General features: G+C 39.4%; 1 protein-coding gene across 5 annotated transcripts in view; it reads left to right on the forward strand.

Moving 5' to 3' along the window:
• Window positions 1-13,153, forward strand: part of PDE6H (phosphodiesterase 6H) — a 24,258-nt gene extending 11,105 nt beyond the window's left edge. For 2 of the 5 annotated variants that reach the window (XM_032855068.1, XM_032855064.1), the window contains exons 2-4: window positions 8,534-8,707; window positions 9,976-10,016; window positions 12,662-13,153. In XM_032855068.1, coding sequence (XP_032710959.1) covers window positions 8,574-8,707; window positions 9,976-10,016; window positions 12,662-12,738 — 252 coding nt within the window. In that variant the 5' untranslated portion in view covers window positions 8,534-8,573 and the 3' untranslated portion in view covers window positions 12,739-13,153. Of the gene's footprint in view, window positions 1-1,171; window positions 1,246-4,094; window positions 4,246-8,533; window positions 8,708-9,975; window positions 10,017-12,661 lie in introns of those variants that run through there. The other 3 variants (XM_032855066.1, XM_032855065.1, XM_032855067.1) reach the window with 3 other exon arrangements.
• Window positions 13,154-21,807: the final 8,654 nt, after the last annotated feature.

Consider the following 21,807-nt stretch of genomic DNA (forward strand, 5'->3'; position numbering starts at 1 on the left):
GCCATGTGACTCCACTACCTGGTTGTACGATCAGAGATAGATAACTGATCAAAAGTCAGCCCTGAAGAGGCTAGCAAGTTACCAATTAAGTAAGTTGGTAGAACTCTTCTGTCTCCCAGAGGCAGTGTGTACTTCTTGGTGGTTAACCTGGCTACTCAAATCCTCTAAGACTCAGTGGCAGCAGGAGTAGTAGAGAAACAGAAAGAACAACCACTTGGAACAGAGAACAATGGGTACAGTCCCTGAAGATGCAAACTAACCAGATCTCTAGAATTCCACAGTGTCTTGAACAATGTTTAGGTCTCCACAAACCCGGCCGAATGTGGTTGAGTTTCCTGTCTTCCACACATCCCCTTGTATCCCACACTTCCTCTTTTTCCGTTGTTTTTTCTTTCTAGATGTTCAAAAATTCCTTTTTTTTTAAAATTATCATTTCCTTTCTGTTTTAAGAATTTCCTTTGTCATTCTTTTAGTGTAGGTTTTTTGGTGATAGATTGTCTTAGTCTTTCTTTATTAGGATGTCTTCATTTCCCTTTGCTCCTGAAGGATAAATTCACAGAGGTGACAGTTCTATTTTTATCAGGACTTAAAAAATGTTGTGCTACTTTCTTTTGGCCCCATGGTTTCTGATGAAAAATCCTCCATCATTCCATTTTTTCACCTCTAGGTAAGGTGGTATGTATATATTTTTTAATTGCTCTCAAAATTTGTTTTGTCATTAGTTTCGTCACTTGATTATGATGTGCTTTGGCATAGATTTCTTTGGGTTTGTCCCATTGGGGTTTGATAGCTTCTTGATTCCATAGGCTTTTGTCTTTCATCAAATTTAGGAAATTTTTAGCCTATTTTTTCAAGTACATTTTAGCCTCATCCTTTTCTCCTCTCTTGGAACTCTGATGACATGAATGTTAGATCTTTTAGTTTTCAAGGTCTCTGGTGACTGTTGTTGTTCTGTTGTCGTCGTCATCATCATCTTCTTCTTCTCCTTCTTCTCCTTTTCTGCCTCCTCCTCCTCTTTTTCTATTTATTTTTTCTCTTTTGATCAGATGGGGTAATTTCTACTGTTCTAGCTTCAGGTTCACTGATTCTTTTTTTTTTCTTCTTTCTGTTGTCAAGCCCATTCATTGAATTTTTGTGTTTGTTATTGTATTAGTCTAAAATGTTCATTTTGTTCTTCTTTAGGTACCTTGTTATTGCTGAATAGTGGTGAAAATTCCCCACTTGGCTTCCTCTGACACCATTCTGGTAAGAAGGAAGAGGGTGCCTCATTAGCACTGGTTGGAGTTGAAAGTCTAAGATCCCTATATGGCCTTCTCTGATACTACTTAGGTAGGGGTGGAGTAGGGTTACCTAATTATAGCTGGGCCTGGTTGGAAGTCTAGATGCTCAACCTGTGCTGATGGGGTTGAAACTGGCCTTTTTTACCCCAACAAGAGGTTGGATTTTTCCCCATGGCATAGGGTGATTTTTGTCTAATTTTTTTTCTGTCTTACTAGATTACATCTTTTCTGGTCATTTGTCAAGAAAGAGTAGGCTTTTTGAGAGTTTTTTTTTTTTTTTAAAGATTGTATTTATTTATTTGACAGACAGAGATCACAAGTACGCAGAGAGGCAGGCGGCGGGGCGGGAAGCAGGCTCCCTGCTGAGCAGAGAGCCCAATGTGGGGCTCAATCCCAGGACCCTGAGATCATGACCAAGCTGAAGGCAGAGGTTTAACCCACTGAGCTACCCAGGGGCCCAATTTTTTTTCTTTTTAATCTGCTCCTGTTTGTGTTTCTGGGTTGCTGCCTCTCTTCCCACTAGTTCAGGATATACAAAACTAAAAGAAAGCTCAAGGAATTTACTGCCACATTGTTCCTAGAGCACTAAATTCCCTATTTGGTCTTTCTTCTTCTCTTGACCTTTTAAAATACTCTTATGTTTGTTCTATATATAGTATTTAGGAATTTTAGCTGTACTTAGCACAGGAATGGGGAGAAACACATCTACTCAATCTTGGTCCAAAACTGGATGGAAAATAAATTTTTAAGTCATTAAAGCAATTAGAGGATTTTCTAATCATAAATCCTTGAGAGCTAAATTAGAATCACTTTATTTTTTTTAAGTTTTTATTTATTTATTTATTTGACAGAGAGAGAGATCACAAGTAGGCAGAGAGGCAGGCACAGAGAGAGAGGGAAACAGGCTTCCCGCTGAGCGGAGAGCCTGATGTAGGGCTTGATCCCAGAACCCTGAGATCATGACCTGAGCCAAAGGCAGAAGCTTAACCCTCTGAGCCACCCAGGTGCCCCTAAAATCACTTTAGAAGAGTTTTTCCAACTATATACTTGGTTGTACATCTCATTCCTCACATTCCATTCTTCTGGCTTTCCCTGGGAAAGAAGTGTCATGGTACAACAACCTCCTCCTTCCTCTAACAGTGAGAATCACTGGTTAGAAATCCTTTTACTAATCAATGTGGTTTATCTTTCTCAAGTGTGTTGGGATGGAAAAAATTGAGAACCTTGGCACATTATGGTATATGACATGAGGAAACTGAGACTGGAGGAGGTGGCACTCTTGTCACATAGCAGAGATGTGGTGAGATCAAGCCTGCACATGGGTCTACAACAGTACTGTGCAAACAAATCACCTTGAAACCTTATTAAAATTCAGCTTCTGGTTCAGTAAGTCTGGAGCAGGCCCTAAGGTCCTGTATTTCTAACAAACGCTCGGGTGGTATGGACGCTTGTACACTTTGAGTAGCAACACTCTAGAACATTTGGCTTATTGCTCTTTTCACTGCCTATATGAATCGTAGTCCTTCAGCAAAGAAATAGAGAATGGGTGAGGGTTTCACAGATAAGAATCTCAGTATCTATGTGCCTTCTAAGAGTAGAGGAGGTCTGAATTGTAATGGAGACCAGAGGTGAGAATGGAAAGACTCATCCAGACACTAAATATTCTACTGGCTCTGCACTGCATTTGCTGCTTCAAAATTCCTCTAATTTTGGTGAAGACCAAGGTTATTATTATTTTTTCATTTAAAAAAAAAAAAAAAACAACCCATAAGCTTTTTAGCTGCCACGTAATCTGCTTGGGGCTGTCAGTTAAGAATCTATCCTTGCCTGGGAAGGATAAATTGACCCTCTTCCTCTATAACCTTATGGAGTGCAATTCTTTAACAAGTAACAATTTAGGGAGGGCACATTACAATTCACTGGCAAGGCACAAGAGAGACCAGCAACATGTGCATCTTGGTCTATTCTGCTTTGCTATACTATAATAGAAAGATAGCAGAATATGCAAGGTGTTTCCAGATTTAGGCCTTGATCCTGGCTCTACTACTAACTTTATACACAGTCTGGAGTAAATCACTTTATTTCTCTACGACAAATTTCTCAAAAGAACTTCATGATGCCAGCCTATGGACTAAGGTCTATATAAAGTGATGTACAAATTAATACTAGTGGCTCAACGTAATTGAAAGACTGCAGCCAAGGGTACCAATGAATTGAATTGTAGCCTGAGCCCTGTACTCTGAAGCCTTTGATATGTGAGATTCAGCAATCAATTTTCAAATAAATGCCATCAGTTAATAGTTATCAGCTATAAGTTGGGCTCTTTCTCTGTCAAGTACCAGTGAATTTTGTGTCATTTTTGATTTGTGGTTCTATCTTACTGAGGAAATATATCCAGAACTTATTAGGGGGAGATATGGTATATTTTCAATGTCATTGCTCACACAATCAGCATCCCAGTGTCCCTACTGCAGCACGGGCCACTATGATTTTGTTTCCTCTTTCCAGTTATCTAGATTCCCATAAGAATTATGACATGATGCTTGTATGGTGGGGATTGACTTATGACTGGGGGTGTGTGTGTCAGGGAACGGGATGGAATGGGAGACAACAAGGACAGTGGTGGGAATGGAGGAAGACAAGAGCTTGCGAATCACAAACTAAGAATATGCCCCTGGATATCAGCACGTTGTGTGCATTTGTAGTTTCAACACCTACTGATTGACAGGAGAGCGCCCAAGTCAGTTTTGTGAGTATTTCAGTTGTCAGAAACCTCCTAAGCCTGTCCCAGTCTCACCCTTTATTCTTCGAACTTCTTTGTACCTGGGCTGGTGCTCTAAGCTCCTAACAGTGGGATTACGAGGCATGTGGGTATTACAGGGAGATAAATCAGGAGGCATAGATCCTTTATTCATCTGCTTTGAAGAGGGCAACTGGGCGGTTTATGGGAGCAACATTCAACTCTGTGAGTATTTCTCAACTTCTGGTGTTTAAGTAGGTTTTAATTGAAAGGCTTTGTGGGTGGTGGAGGGTTGATCTGGCTCTAAAATAAAGAAATGGAAGAAAACACACTGAACCAGCGGGCCTGGGCTGGGGCTGGGAATGAAACTGGGAGAAAACATGAAGGAAATACATCCAAATTGCCTTATAATGTCATGCAGCCAGCTAATAAGTGAAACTTGATTATTGAGAGGTTGCTGCAAAACTTGATTACTCAACTCATTTTGAAAGAACCCCGAACTGACTCCTTCTTTTTTGTGGCTCCCAGTTTTCTGGGAAAGGAGGGATCTGGGGCACTAAGTGACCACAGAGCAAACAGTTCTTTACTCCCAGGGTGTCCTTGAAAGAGACCAAAATACAAGAGGGGGGACATGAGAGTGTGAGGATAAGGAGAAAGAGAGTCAAGAGGCAGCCAGAATGACCCCAGTGCTCTGTGGGTGGCTTAGCCTTCTCCCTCTGAGGCCAAAGTGTTTGTTTGTTCTGATCCGAATGAAGGTACTTGTGGACTTTTTTTTTTTTTTTTCCCTTTTCATGGCTTTGGTTAGGGTCTTCCTTGGATCTCCAGATTATTTGATTCTCTCTGCCTCAGCAGGACCCTGGTGATATTTATTGGCCCAACCCCATCAGTGGAGGGAGACCACTCCTGCACCTATTCCTTACCCCTTCTCTTAGCCCCCCAACAATAGAATTGTCTATTTGCCTATATCTTTGCCGAGAAGGGGAGACTGGGGGTGATGACAGCAGCATTAGAGATCCTGACTCCAGACCTTCTGATACTGCTCTTCCTTAGCTGGGGTTTATGGGTGATCATCCTCCATAGCTTCTTACTCTGAACTCTGCTGTCTTGCATCCAAGTTGACACTAATCCTGATTCCCTACAAAACTGTGCTTTGACGTACTGTTCTGCTGAATCCACTTCCTTCTGCAGAACAACAGTTTTTACTCTTCAAAAAGGGAAGGGCTGACACTGCTTTAAAAATAGAAAGCCATTCCATCTCACAAAGGAGTGAATGAATTTCTTGACACTTTTGGAAGACAAAAATGTGAAACATCTTCTTCCTAAAGCTGAAAGCAAGTCTGACACTGGACGGAGGATTATTTAGCCAGGGGATGCTCTTTTAATTCCTAGGAAAGCATGGCCAGCATAAGTTTAGCCTCTGGTGATATGCGGCATGGACAAGATTAACTTCCAAGGCAGGGAAGGGTCATATTTGCTCTCTTCCTCCCAAATGGTTTTACAGGGAGAACTGGAGGGCACATCCATGACAGAAACACTGTACGAGTTAGATTGTCCTATCTACTAAAAAATGAAATATTATACATGAAATGCATAATAAATACAAAGTTTTTACCCATGGTGCAAACCCTGAGGATCAGGAGGATCCAGGGATGAACGAGGCAACTGTTCTATAACGCTTTCGGAAGAGAATGCCTTTGTATAATGCATCCTACCTAGAGAGGAATGGGAACACCATCTGAGCCTGCGACTTCAAAATTACATATATAAATATGCAAAAGAAATTTGCAAGAGAAAAGGGGAAGTATAATCAAGGAAAGATGGAAGTCAAGTGTGATTTTTAAGTTCTTTGGGGCTGCTTTTGGGGATGTCAAGGGAATCCAAGCTTACGGCAGAATTTCAAGACCAGTCATAAATTAATAGGGTGTTGGAGGGATACAGAAGATGACCCAACAAGTGCTGATGACAGTTATTTCTCTGGTATGTGACAAGGGCTCTTCAACCGTTCACCCAGGAGAAAGTGTATAGGGAGGGCAGGTGAACCTGTGTCCCAATCACAGATTTGTTTGCTGGCTTCCTAGAAGGTCTATTACATAGTTATTATTTTTTTGAGCACTTTGCACCAAACACTTATTTACATTATGCCTTTTACTTTTCTCCATAGCTCTAAGAAGAAGGTATATTTGATTAATTTTATAGATGGAATGAGGTCCAGACAAGTTATGCAATTTATCCAAGGTCACATAGACAGTTTTTATGGAGCAGGGAATTGAAACTATGTCTGTTTGAATCTAAAACACATAGTCTTTCCATTGCATTGCCCCCAAAGGGTAATATGACTGATTAGTTTACCTTAAACCCTCATATTATAGACTCTGAATCTGACACAGTGGAATCCTAGATAGAACTGCTAGATCAAAGTAGAAGACACCCAGTAAAATTAGAATTTCAGATAAATAACAAGTAATTTTTCTTGTATAAGTATGTACCATGAACTATTTAGAATATACTTATAATAAAAACCCCAATTTTTATTTATCTGAAATTCTAATTTAACTGGGTGTCCTGCATTCTTATTTGTTAAATACGGTAATCCTAATCCTAGTAAACTCCCCAGATGAGAGAAGGAAAATTTGGGCTTTCTTACTATTTTGAAAGAATTGAGAAGTCCAAAAATCTTGATTGGAGAGAAATTCTCTAGTTTTCCTCTGTGGCTTTGTCAGAGCTGGGATGTGTCAGCTACTGGTATAAACTCAGAGACCAATGCTACTCTTGGTTGCCTAGTAGTAGTTTCCATGGTCCCAACCACACTTGGAAGAGACACAAACTTTGCCTGTTTACCAGGGCGAGAGAGGGTCCACAGCACAAAACTGGATTCAGTGAACAGGCGAACAGGCAGCCCATTTCCTAAAGCCACTGAGAGCTTTGTGAAGTGAAGACCAACTGATGCCTTCTTTATGGTTTGGTGGAGAAATCACAGGCTCTGGTTCTCATCACCCAAAGTTTAAAGTAGTAGTTCAATGTTTCCATTTATTTATTCAACGATTAGACAAATATATACAGCACACCTGCTATGTGCCAGGCACTGTTCTAGGTTTTGACAGAAATGAACAAAAATGGAAAAAGAAGCTCACTGGAGCACCTTCCAGTGGGGAGATAAGACAAGATCCGTTTCATAAGCAAGTAAACCTGGCCAGGTTCGGCATCCGTGGTACCCACTCACAGATTAGTTAATGCGTTTCTATGGAAAAAGTTGAGAACTAGCAGGAGAAAATGAAAATAGTAATTGTGGAAAAGAAGATGAGGAAAAAAATGTCTCTTAGGCCAGGATAATAATTTAAACTGATTTTCAAAGTAATAAGAAAAAGTTGATGAACTTGAAGTCATACAATATAAAATTTGAGGAATGTTCAGTGTGGTGGAGAAAGAGGAAGATGATTAGCATGGGCCAAAGATGGTCAGGGAGAGTTGAAGCTAAGAATATTAGCATAAAGTCTATAATTTATAGATTATATAAATAAATAAATCTTCCAGGTAGCAGAGCATGTAAGTGTTTGGCTCAGGGTAAGAGATTAGGGGTACTTAGAAGTTCTTTGGAGTTTTTTAGACTCTTCCTTCCTAGGAGAAGTATGATCAACTTTTGTGATAGAAAAGAGAAAGAAGAAAAGTCATCCTTTAGCTTAGCATATTTACTTTTAAAATTTATCTTGTTAATACATCCCTATTTGTACTTGAAGAATGACAATGTACGTTTCTATGGCTAAAATCAAAGTCTGTGAAAATTATATTGGATAAGTCCATGATTTGGATAGGAGAAAATGTTGAATATTTCAGAGAAATGGGTGATTAAAGAACCTCATGTCTGAATATGGAGTTAAAGCATAAACCTACTACTGAATCATCCTCCATTGATTTTCTCGTGTGTGTGTGTGTACTGGGATGTATCTCATACTACATGGGTGTTAGTGTCCCTGGTTCAGAGCTCTCCCTGTTATCTCCCAGAACTAGGAGAGGAGCATCTTGATTACACAAGGCTTAAACAGTGTAAGGTACTGTAAAATAAAAAGCCCATAAAATATGAGGCAATAAACATTAAGAGTCAGGTTATTGTGTAGTAGGGTGGAAAAATATATAAAACTTAAAGAACATATCAGTGCTGTAAAGACTATAGATAGCATTCAGTCCATTTTCCTGTCTTCACAGATGATGATCACAGAATGGGAAGTACTTATCATAATAGATTCACATGGAAAGCTTGTGATAATTTATTGAAACAACACATCTATCTAGATTTTTCGTTTGTAATCTATCTGTTGTCAGTCTGCATTCCACTACATTGAGTGATTGATTTATACCATATTTTCTTGAAAATCTCTTTAAAAGATGATTGATTCTTCCCTTTTGTGTCAAGACAAAGTCCTGAGCTTTTCTGACTTTTCCAGTGAGGGTCTAAGAAGCAATGGTCCCTGTACCCTGAAGAATCTTTTTTTTTTTTTTTCCCCTTTCACCATCTAAGGAACCTGAAAGAGAACCATCAGACACCCAACGACATCAGAATGAGCGACAACACTACTTTGGCTCCTCCAGCTTCAAACCAGGGTCCCACTACCCCACGCAAGGGGCCCCCCAAGTTTAAGCAGAGACAGACTCGCCAATTCAAGAGCAAGCCTCCTAAGAAAGGTGTTAAAGGGTAAGAACAAAATGAAAAAGAAGACTTTCTATTATTTTCCCCCACAAGCCTGCTTTGGTTTTGAGAAACTAATGCTCCCAATATTAAATAGACTTAGAAAGATTTCTACCCCATCCTGTATTTTCCTCTCTACCAGAGTTTTTACGGAATCATTTAGTTTTTAGCCCTGGAATGCTTTCTCTCTCACCCACCAGGTCTGTGGTGACATTTAAAACGACAAATGGAGACGGTCATAGCAACCTTTGACTTGACCTTCCAGACTTTTCTTGACCACTCCTCTTCACCAGTACACCCTATGGTTTAATTTGGAATACTAAAACACTGGCCATTTCCAGAACGCAGAGTTTATTTTTATGGCTTCAGATGTTAAATCTTCAATTCTTTATTTTTCTCTTTCTCTTCTTGGCAAAATCCAATTTATTCTTTAACATATATTCATATGTTAATTTCTCTTTTGAAGCCATTACTGACTCTCTTAGACAAATGTGATCATGACTTCCATGTTTGCATTTCATACATTCAGCTGTGATAACCTGTATTGTCTTACATTACATTTATTTATTTACATCTGTTCTCTGAGATTGAAGTTCCTCAGAGAAAATTCATTTTTTTCTTAATTCTCTATGTTTAATACAATGCCTGGCACATAGTAAATGCTTGATAAATGCTTTTGTATAGCTAACCAAATAGATGAATTAATCATTTTAATGTCTTTCATACTGTGTTTTCATTCCAATTTCTTCCTTCCTTCCTTCCTTCCTTCCTTCCTTCCTTCCTTCCTTCCTTCCTAAGATTTTATTTATTTATTTATTTGACAGAGAGCTCAAGAGAGCACAAGCAGGGAAAGCGGCAGAAGGAGGAGAAGCAGGCTCCCCACTGAGCAGGCAGCCTGATGTGAGGCTCCGTCTCAGAACTTTGGATCATGACCTGAGCTGAAGGCAGAAACCCAACCTACTGAGTCACCCAGGAGCCTCCATTCTATTTTCTATTTTTAAAAGTGGAGCTTGACTAAATTTCCCCAAGGATAGTTCTAGTTAGCTCTCAGTTGTCTTAAGCTAAATTTTTATGAGGGGCAAATGTCACCACAGAGACACACTGAAACCAGCCTGAGTCACTTTGTCTTTTCCTCAGGTCAATGCAAATAAAATATTTCTCAAAGACTAAAACTTAAACCTCTTCCTGCCCCCTTAGTCAGGAAGCTGTCAGTAGGAGACATTTCAGGATCCTTTCACTCTGATGTCAGCTAATTTTTCTTTTTTTCTCTATAGATTTGGAGATGACATTCCAGGCATGGAGGGGCTAGGAACAGGTGAGCCTCCCAAGACTGTGGACTTTCACTTGGAATTTCACCACTATCCATTCTTTAGGCCTCAAAGGGCAGTGAAAAATTACAAGAAATAGCTAAGGCAGCAAGCAGATCCTTGAAGACATAGAAGTGTGGGGTTTAGTTTAATCTCCTCAGTAAATACACATGTACCCTGAGGCAAAAACTCTAATAGAAATTAAGCTAAGGTCCAAAGATACTAAATCCTCTTGTTCTTTACATGCTTCCTCAATGCTTGAGGACATCAAGTTGTAGACTTTAATGGTAGAAAGATTCTCAGGGTTTGTCTATCCCAACTTCATCATTTCTTCAAAAGAGAAATCTGAGACAAAGAGGAATGAAGTGACAGTAGGAGGCCACAGAGTGAGGTATTGGAAGCAAGGGAGGAGACTGGAGAACTTTTTCACACTACCAGACAAAGCACTCCTTAACCACCTTCCTCTTTTTACATATGCTCTGGCACCCAGAACAGGGCCTACACACTGAATGTACCCAATCCAAGATTTTTCAGTTGGCTAGAATAATTGGACTTGTTGGATAATGAATGAAAATGACTGGATCTTCCCTTTAAAAATACTAAACTTTATTTTTTAGAGCCATTCTGAGTTTGCAGAGACCCTAAGCAGGAAGTGTAGAGCTCCTGCATACGCCTGTACGTAGCTTCCCCTATTATCAGCGTCTTGCATTGGTGTGGGACATTTGTTGTAAATGATGAGCCGGTGTTGGTAGCATTATTATTAGTGAGCATTCATAGCTTATATTAGGATTCATTCTTTGTGTTGTCCAGTTTTGACAAATGCACAGTGTTGTGCATCCATAACTACAGGTACATACAGAATAGAGGCCCTAAAAATCCCCCGTGTTCTACCTGCTCATCCCTTCTCCCACCCTCCACAAACTCTTGACAACCACAAATCATTTTACTCTCAAAAGTTTTGCCTTTTCCAGATTGTCATATGGTTAGAAGTATACAGTATATAGATTCTGTAGCCTGGCTTCTTTCACTTAGCAATATTTATTCATTTAAGGTTCCTCCATGTCCTATATGGCTGGATAGTTCTTTTTTTTTTTTAACCACAGAATAATATTTCCTTCTATGGCTGTATCATAATTTGCTTATCCTATTAAAAGACATATTTTTGGGGCACCTGGGTAGCTCAGTGGGTTAAAGCCTCTGCCTTCGGCTCAGGTCATGATCTTAGCGTCCTGGGATCGAGCCCCGCATCGGGCTCTCTGATCAGCAGGGAGCCTGCTTCTCTCTCTCTCTCTCTGCCTGCCTCTCTGCCTACTTTTGATCTCTGTCTGTCGAATAAATAAATAAAATCTTTTTAAAAAATAGACTTTTTGTTGCTTCCAAATTTTCACAATTATGAATAATTCTGCTATAAACACCACTGTGAGGGGTTTTTTTAAAAAAGATTTTTATTTATTTATTTATTTATTTTTTTGAGAGAGATAGCAAGTGAGAGAGCATAAGGGGGGGCGATGAGGAGAGGGAGAAGTAGACTTCTCAATGAACAGAGAGCCCGATGTGGGACTTGATCCCAAGACCTGGGCTGAAGGCAGATGCTTAACCGACAGAGCCACCCATGTGCCTCATTGTGCAGGTTTTTGAGTGAAGGTATTTTTAACTCATCCAATACACTTTTGATAAATGGTGTGATTAGTAATCAGTGTCCTTACCAGGCAATTCTCAGTGTATTTGCTTTTTACAGTCAAATGTCACTCCTGGGAGCTCAAATACATTTTCCAGCTATTTTCTAAATCTCATTTGCTATTCTCTTAAATCAACTGCTTCTGTATTTTGGCCAGACGTATTTAAGACCAGCAAATTTCCTTTGGGCTCTGGAGGATATGCTTAACTCTGCCAACGTATTTGGAACACTAGAAAGAGCTTTATACTGAGGGGAGATCTGAGATCTTCGGCTTGGTTTTAATCCCATCTCTATTACTCTGATTTTTTTTTTTTGTAGGTATTTAATCTCTTTGGGTTCCAGTCAGCTTCTCCATAATTCAGGGATAATAGCATTTTATTGCCTGAAGCAAAAAATTGGATTAGTAGATGCTTTGAGATTACTTCTCAGTATGCAACTGGATATATTAGGCATTTCAAAATCTAAAGGAACTAGAGTGAGTCAGAGAAGCCCAAGGAATGCATCTGAATGGGCAGGGAGTAAGAAGGCCCTGGATTTCCAGATCATGGGAATTTAAAATGCTTCTATTTCTCATTTTAACTCTTGGCCTGACTAGAATTCCACTTGTATTCTTTCCATAGTTGTTGTGCTTTGAGGAGACCCTGTTTGATCGGTGACCTGCACCCCCTCAGGCTAGCTCCAGTCAAAAGTCTTGGGTCACCTCTCCAAAGAGCTACAGAATGAAACCAATGGAGATACCTACCTGGGGTGGGGGGCATCAGAACCGTGCAAGGGATTAATTAGGCTGTCAGTCTAATCCTTTCTGGGCTAAGGGCCATTATAGGTAACTTTCTGGTTACTGAGACAACGAATGGGAGAGAGGATTGAGGTGTCTCCAGCCAAAGGATGTCTTCTGGAGCATGAGAAGGCTTCTTGAGGCTCTGGGGGGCGGGGGCAGTGAGGCTGGCTTACAAGCTCTTCTTCCCTCTCTTGCAGACATCACGGTGATTTGTCCCTGGGAGGCGTTCAGCCACTTGGAACTGCATGAGCTTGCTCAGTTTGGGATCATCTGAGGCACCAGAGGTTCTGCCATTCTCAACAGCAGCTGCTATAGTTTTGATTCCTTTTGCCCTATTGATCTGCCAGAGTCTTGAAATTCAGCTGTTAGGAAGTGGTTTCTTCCGCTGACACAGTCATTTCCCCTAAATTGCTGCGAAGAGCTCTCTTAGCGTCAGACCCTCTCCTGCCATATAGTTCAGCTCAGAATAGTGGATGCAGATTGACTTGCTCGGTCATTTCAAACTTGACCACCTTTTCTTATCAGCTGCTTAGAATTCATTGATAGTTCTCTAAATGTTGTTTATTTGTGAAGTCCTTCAAATCTATTTGAAGGCATTCCCTGTAGTTAGTAGCAGCTTTTAAAGATAACATTTATGTCACTCCCTTCCCCTTTTCATTTAATAAAGGACATACTGACCTTGAATCTGATGATGCGGTTGTAGTAAATGCTGTATGCAAATATCTGATACCCTGTTCTGAGAGTCAATTAAACAAAGAAGGGCGGTCCTCCAGGAAACAAGCACAGAGCCTATGAAAGAGTGTGGGAGAAGAGTCAAACCCTGATTCTGCTTTGTAACTTTGTAAATTGTGCACATTCTGGGTCTTAATTTTATGGAACTGGGTCATCCCCGAGGTCCTAAGCAGCTTGTACAAATTGGACAGCCTTATGTTTGATGGAAGACTGGAGATTCAAACTCAGGAATCTGATAATGTGAGCCTTCCTCTCCTTGCCATGGCTCAGCTGATTGAAAAGATTTAGAAGCTAGAAAGTTTAGACTTAGATGCAAAGGACAGGTGGTTGAATCCTCTAGAGAAAATGATGGGTTGCTTCACCATTGAGGTTGTGTCAAATGTAATGTGCACATAGCTATCTTTCCCCAATACTTTCAAGGCAATTGTGCAATTCAAAGCCTGCCTCTGTCTGACTTGGATGCTTTGGGTACCGGCTGTATTAATTTCTTCATTTCAGTTTTGTAATCTGTGGTGAAAGAATGGAGTAAATTAACTGAAAGGAGAGGCGGGATTATAGAGAGGAAAGAGATCTGGGTTCTAATCCTGACTTGACCAGTAAGTTACTCTGTAATTTGGGACAAAGTTTTCTCCCCTTGGATCCTCTAGGTTGCCTGAATCAGATAATATGAGGTTTGAGGTGGTGATAATTCCATGGTATTGAGGCCTGCAGAGTCTAAGTAAGAGAATTCAAGGAGCTCACACTCAAGAAAATGTCTTGTGCTACAGGCTCCACACCATTTTGCACAAATGACCTACTGACATCTAGCCAGAAGACTAGAAGCCCAAGGAAGGCATCTAGATTAGTGTGGGGAAAGGAGACTGTGGACTTCCAGACCATGGGAATTTAAAGCACTCCTATTTTTTTTTTTTTAATTCTTGGCCTGACTAGAGTTCCATTTCTGTCCCCTCATCCCCACCCCTTAGTAGAAAAGAAAAAGTACAGAAGAAAAAAATAAAGTATAAATTCAAGAGTGGAACCGTGACATGCAGGAAGTGTAGCCTGGATGTGTGCCTCCCTCTCCAGGAGGGACTCCAGCCTCTGCCCATGTCCCTGTTTTCTATCTGGCGACGGTTCCATTTGATAGCCAGGGCCCCGGGCTGCCCTCTTTCATTCCCATATGCCTCTTGGTGATGGAGGTCCTGGTTCTTGTCCAGCTAGGTGAGACTCTGGTCCACATTTGGCTTACTTTGCAAATGTTTCTCTAAACATTTTAAGATGCACCCAGAGAAACATACTCAATGGCTAGGCTGGAGAAAGATCTAGAAACCCTGCTACATGAAGAAGTGTTGAAGGAATGGATAATATTTAGCCTAGAGGGGGAAAATGATCATTGCCAGCAAATATTTGAGAAGTTGTAATGATCAGGATGAAGTAGATATATTTTATAAAGTATTCTGGCATTTGGCGGTACACTGGAACAGATAAATTGAAAGCCATTCAAACCCCAGAATCCCATTCTTTCCATTTCTAATTCTACATCTACCATTTCTATTATTTCTAATAAGAAACAAGAAAACCCTTAATGGCACCTAGGAAAGAGATAAAGGCAAATCATGGTCCCCATCAAAGTCCTGGTAGCAGAGATGCCACACTCAGAGTAACTGAAGAAGTTTAAACAAAGGGACTATTTAAAAAGGCTTGGGGTAGGGGTGCCTCACTGGCTCAGTCAGTAGAACATGTGACCCTTGGCTTTGGGGTCTTAAGTTCAAGCCCCACATTGGGTGTAGAGCTTACTTAAAAAAAAAAAAAAAGAATAAGCTAAAAAAATCTTGGGAAAGGTTAAAGTGTATCTAAAAATGTAGGACAGTAACGTGGGACTAGCCACACTGTTGGGGCTACAACGTTTCCAACCTTACACCTGACTGGAATCCCAGTAGGTCTTCTCTATAAGAAAGGTCCCCAGAAGGGCCACGGTGATCACAGTGATCAACCCACAGTGATCCTGTGAGTCATCAGGAGGGGGTGAGGAAGAGGCTCATCGACAACTCAGTGTTATTCTTCTCCCATTCTCTACTCTCCTGTTGATGCCTCCCATTGGATAAACTCAGTTGGAAGTCAGAAGACAAAGGAACCCATTGATGTGGTCTACAGTTCACTTCCAACAGCAGGGATCAGGTGGAGAAGGGTGGAGAGTGGATGCGAAGGGACAAATGGGGACTATCCAGCGGGGCACAGTAAGCAAGAGCAGATGTCATTTGTCCACCGGTGATTGTTAGTTGGAATTAGGAAATAAGCCTGGGTATGTGTGAAACCTGGGAAGGTAGAGGAAGGGCAATGTCAGATAGGAGAACACAATAGACAAAAGAGAACAATCCAAAGGGGAAGTTATAGTACTTAAGGGTTTGGAGAATTTGTGGAAATGTTCTGACACTTTCTTGATGATAATAACCACTGAGGATTTCTTGGGAAAAACACAGAATTTGGTTCCATTCTAGATTTTCTGAATAAAGTTCTGCAGGGGTGAGATCTCAAATCTTTTATTTTCAAGAGGGGCTCCAGGGTATTCTTTTAAAGTTGTGTCGCTTTGAAAACACAGATGTGGTCCCAGGCTACGTTGGGAACATTAGGAATTAGAGAATTCCCGTTGCCACCCAGACCGATGGGTGGGTCTGGGTGCTGACATAGGGTCCATGTGCCCCTCATAACGTATGTAATAGATGTGAGAACAAGAACTAACATTTGGGTGCCCTGACTCTTGGATTGACAGAATAGACATGCCTCACGACTTCAGATCTAATGCAGTTTAAATGCTTCTCAAATTGCACAGAATGTCAGAGAGTTTGGAATGTAAGTGTTAGACTGAAGCAGTTCCAAAAAATGTAGGGCCAAACAGGCACCATGGCTCGTAGGTGAACCTCTTGCCATTGTCTTGAGTGGTGGTCACCCTTCCTCTGTAGCCTATGTCTCTCCTTGTCTTCATCTTCCTCCTTTGACTGAAGTAGGGGGGACGAGAGGAGGGAGAGAGCTTTGTCCCAGGAGGGGAGACAGTGTCCTTCCTTCATTCTCCACCTCTTTTCTATTTGTTCAGATTATTGGATAGAAGTTGGGGTTGGTGGTGCTGGTGACATAGGCACCAACCCTCATTCTAGAGCTTAGGAGCATTACCATCGGAGCAGAAAATCATGTGTAAGGAGAAAATCCTCCTCCAGAGTGCCTCACCGCAGATAAACCAATGCAGCTGTTATTAAACAACTCGAACGGTGCAGTTTGCCTCTATTTTTTCCCTTTGCACAATGAGAAAAGCAAGAATCACCATAAACTGAGGAAAGGAAGGAAAGTATTTTCTCAACAACTAAAGAAGTGAGGGGAAAACTCACATAGAGAAAGATAATCAGTTAGACTAAGATTCTGCACAAGAGGAAAACCAGTCACTCGAAACTGATCAACACAACAACTAATATTATGACAAATGAGCAAATATAACCCTGCATTGTTTTAAAGAGAGAAACAGAAAAGGACTTATATTTTAGAAGAGGCCAGAGGGAAAGGCATAGGCCACCAAAATTGCGTGCTTGTATAAACTAGCATAATGCTTTCTGCAACTCCAAATGAGTTATTTGACTCTCCTCTTACTTTTTAAGGGCAGAGTCAGACTGATGGAAACTGGAGTTTAAAATAAGAATCGTAAACTTAGAACATAAATCCACATCAGTCTCACCATGCCCCTACAGCCAGACAATCAGGAGGGGTGAGTTCTGCCCAGCTGTGTTGCCTACTATCTGCTAGACATCTTGGGCTCAGTGTTCGAAAATAGAGCAAAGATATTGGACTAAATACCAAAGGAAGCGAGGTCCCTTGCAGTATAAAATTCTAGAAACCAAGTAATAGACCTGAGCACATTTCAACCATGAACAAACCATTCTCTTTCTGGCCAGAAGACCTAAGGCACTGAGTCCCCAGCTCTTTTCACGTATAATACTACCACCTGCTGTAATGAACGAGCACCTCATGGACACTTGGAAGACCATTTCTATTGGAAAACTTCTAAGTCCATGGAGCTGGTTCTGAATTTGTCCCCATTCACTGACCTATTTCAGTTGTTGTACTCCATGGGTATTTATGTGTATTAAGTGCATGCTTATTCGTGCCTAAGATAAACATTAAAAGAATATACACAGGAACAAGGTAAATCTCATTTGTACCCACTGCCCTCTGTCTCCCGCCCATTCTCAGGCAATCCCTAGTTACTAGTCTGGTGTGAATACTGCCAGAGACGATCTTACGTGCATGCATCTTTCCCTTTGCATGACCATCACGTACTGTAGTCACTGTTCCATACCTGCTTGGTCACCTTCTTTTTTTTTTGTTAAAGAGTTTTTTATTTATTTGACAGACAGAGATCACAAGTAGGCAGGGAGGCAGGCAGGAAGAGAGGGGGAAGCAGGCTCCCCACTGAGCAGAGAGCCTGATGCGGGGCTCGATCCCAGGACCCTGAGATCATGACCTGAGCCAAAGGCAGAGCCTTTAACACACTGAGCCACCCCAGCGCCCCTCTTGGTCACCTTCTTGTGCTGGGGATTGCCCCATGTCTGTACATTTTCATGTACTATATATATATATATATATATATATAAAATCTATCTATCATCTATCTATCTATCTATCTATCTATCTCTCTATCTGAATAGATATCTATCTATCCATCTACCTATCTATATACACACACTTTTCCTAACACTCTTGTCTATGTATAATATTCCTAAATTTTTATTTTGCCTGAGATTGAGCAGGTTTTCATGTTTAAAAACCACATTTATGAAAAAATCAATTTTACATCTTTATGAATTGTCTTGTTATATGCTTTGCCTATTTTCTGATAAGATGTTTGATCTTTGTACTGAACTGTAAGATACTCATCTCTAACTGTCAATCTCTCTATCTGTCTGAAAGGAAATATTTGTTTTTTATGTGTAGTAATTTTCTTTTCCTATTTGGTTTCTTAGTTTTTTATGTTCATTTATATTATTTTTTATCATGTAGATGTTTTAGATTTTATGTAGTCATATTTATAAATTTTAATGACTTCTGTGTATTTTTGTTTTATTTGGGTTTTTCCCATTCCAAATTTGAAAAAAAAAAAAAAAGCTTTTACATTTTCTCCCAATTTTTCTTTCACTTCTTTCCTTTAAATCTTGGATTCATTTGAAAGTTATTGTTGCAGAGAATATTTTCCCAGGTAAAGAGCCATATATCCCAAGAGAATTTATTTATTTCATAATCTGTGTTCCCACTACTTTATTGAATCTCTGCGTTCACCACAGTGGCTCTATTTCTGTCATTTTACACTGATCTGTCCATTTTTAAACAGATACCAGCTTCAGACTATGTTGTAAGATCTGACAAAACTCATTGTCTCATTATGATTCTCTGTCATATATTTTCTGGATATTATTGTATATTTATTTTTTCATTTATAATTTAAAAATCAGCTTATCTAGCTCCTTCCACTCTCATCCTGCACATGAACCCTCCTAAAAATTATCTTAGAATTATTGTTTATTGTGGTTAAAAAAAAACGTGAAATTTACCCTCTTAAATTTTTGTGTACAATATTGTTAACTATAAGCACAATGTTGTACAGCAGATTTCCTAGAAACATCTCACCTTGTATGACTAAAACTATACTTATTAACTAACAACCTCTCATTCTCCCCAGCCCCTGGCAACCTCAATTCTATTTAATATAAATGGAATCATGCACTATTTGTCTTTCTGTGACCGACATATTTGACTTAGCATAATATCCTCAAATTTCATCCATGTTGTAGCATATGACAATATTGTCTTCTTTTTCATGGCTAATAATATTTCATTGGATGTATCTGCTCTGTTTTCTTCATCTATCAATGGACATTTAGTTTGTTTCTACCTTCTAGCTATTGTGAATAATGCTGCAAATAAACATGGGGGTGCAAATATCTCTTTGAGATCCTGATTCAAATATCTGGGATATATACCCAGATGTGGAATTGCTGGATCCAGTGATAGGTCCATTTTCTTTTTTTATTTTTTGAGGAACTGCCATAGGGTTTTCCATAGGAGATGGACCATTTTACATTCCAACAAAAGTACACGAGTCTTCCAATTTCTCTACAACCTTGCCAACACTGTTTTTCTGGGTCTGTTTTTTTTTTTTTTTTTTACTTGGTTGTTTATTTTTTTTTTTTTAATGGTTATCCTAACAGGTATGAAGTAATCTCATTTGTGTTTTTTGAAGAGACTGTCTTTTCCCCATTGTGAAGCATGACACCCTTATTGATCATTTGACTGTATATGTATGGGTTTACTTTTTTACATTTTAGTCTGTTCCATTGATCAATATGTCTGTGGTTATGCCAATACCAAACTGTTTTGATAATTGTGGCTTTGAAATGTGTTTTCAAATCAGGAAGTCTGGGGTCTCCAGCTTTGCCCTTTTTCAAGATCCTTTTAGCTATTTGGGGACTTTTGTGATTCTTTATGAATTTGGGGTTATTTTTTATATTTCTGTCAAAAAGACTATTGAGATTTTCATAAAGATTGCATTGAATTTATAGGTTGCTTTGCATACTACATACCTTTTAACAATATTAAATTTTCTAATCCATGAACATAGGATATTTTAATTTTTTTTTCCCATTCAGTCACTCTATGTCTTTAGGCTGGAGAATTCAATCCACTTTTATTATTGATAAGGAAGGACTTACTATTGCTTTTTTATTAAATGTTTTTTGTCTGTCTTGTATCTTTTTTGCTCCTATCTTCCTCTCTTGCTGTCTTCTTTTGTATTTCATCGATTTTACATAGTCATATGCTTTGATTCCTTTCTCATTTTCTTCTGCCCATCATCTATAGGTAATTTTTTTTCTAGTTAGTATGTTATTTTCATAACGCATCTTATCATGATAACAATGCATTTTAAGCTGATAACAATTTCAATGGCGTACAAATACTCTACACTTTTGCTCTTCTTTTCTATGTTATTGATGTCACAAATTACATCTTTTTATATTATGGATCCTTGAATATATTTTTATAGTTATAGTTTCTTTCTGCTTTTGTCTTTTAACTTCTAAACTAGAATGAAGGTGGTTAACATAGGGCACCTGGGTGGCTCAGTTGCGTAAGCAGTAAGCATCTGCCTTTGGCTCAGGTCATGATCCTCATGATGCCAGGGTCCCGGGATCGAGTCCACATGGAGCTCCCGGCTCAGTGAGGAGTCTGCTTTTCCCTCTACCCTTCTCCTCCTGCTTGTGATCTCTCTCTCCTCAACTAAATAAAGTCTTTTTTAAAAAGTGATTAGCATACCACCATTACAATATTACAATATTCTTTGTCTATATATTTATATTACCAATAAGCTTTATATTTTCTTATGCTTTTGTGTGGTTGTTTAGTGTCTTTTTGTTCTCACATGAAGGACTTCCTTTATTATTTCTTGAAAGGTATTATGTCTGTTTACAAAATGTTGGACCAAAAAAAGTGCTAAACTTGAGTAGACTAAGTTATTTTTTGAAAATGAGATGACATTTGCCAAAAGAATATATCTGTATCTATATATCTATATATCTATATCTCTCTATATATGTATATATCTTTTTATTTTCCAATTCTCTCAACTTGAGATAATGTTTTTGACCTCAATGATGTCATGGTGGAAGGTTGTAAGATGCAAGCAAGGACGGTAGGAATCAGAACTGGAAACAGAAGCAAATAGTATGCTTTGGTTCTATCAATTCAATAAACCTGTTTCTTGACAATTTTAGAGACTTATTATGGGTCAGACCCAAAGCTCTGGAACCACAGAGATAAATGGGTTGCTTCTCCAAATGCATTTTCTCATCTCTAAAGCAGAGAAAATTGCATTTGATGGGAGTGTTTTTTTGATGGGATATTTGATATTTGATGGGAGTGTTTTTTTGAAGATCATAAGAGATAAGAGTGTAGCATCGAGCTCATAGTAAATGTTCAGTGATCACAGTATGATTGTTATTGTCTTTGTTATTATTATTATGAATCTCTTGCTCTTAAGGTGCTTATCGCTTAGCACAGGGACAAAGATAGGAGATCACACCGAAGGGAGTCATCAGCTATACGAGTACTGGGAGATGTTATGTGTATGGAGGGGGTGAGAAGTGAAGTTAGGAAGAGTAGTAATTTGGGTGAATATGCCATAGCTCTTCATTTCCATCATCTTCTGGATGAATTATTACAACAACCTTCAAATAATCCTTTGGTTCTCACCCCTGCCCCCAGCTCATCCTTTAGACCACAGCTATAGTGTCTTTTCCCCCAGAATTTAGCACGTAAACTCTGTGAGAACAGTGACCTTGAAGTATTATTCTCAGCGGTGTTCTCAGTGACTGGCATGAAGTCAGACAGACAGTAAGCATTCGATAGATATTTGTTGAATTAATGAATAAATAATGAACTAAAATACTCTGGCCCTAACATTCCTATCTTAGCCTAAAGGCAGTCTCTTTCACGTTCACCTTGTATCAATGAGAGGGCACTTGGCAAAAATGGCAAAATACTATGCTGACCTAGATGTCTGTAGGATCAATGTTGTAAATTCAGCTGAAACTTCTAC

Source organism: Lontra canadensis, unplaced genomic scaffold (genome assembly GCF_010015895.1).
Source record: "Lontra canadensis isolate GAN:19392208 unplaced genomic scaffold, GSC_riverotter_1.0 scaffold9, whole genome shotgun sequence".
Classification (NCBI taxonomy): Eukaryota; Metazoa; Chordata; class Mammalia; order Carnivora; family Mustelidae; genus Lontra; species Lontra canadensis.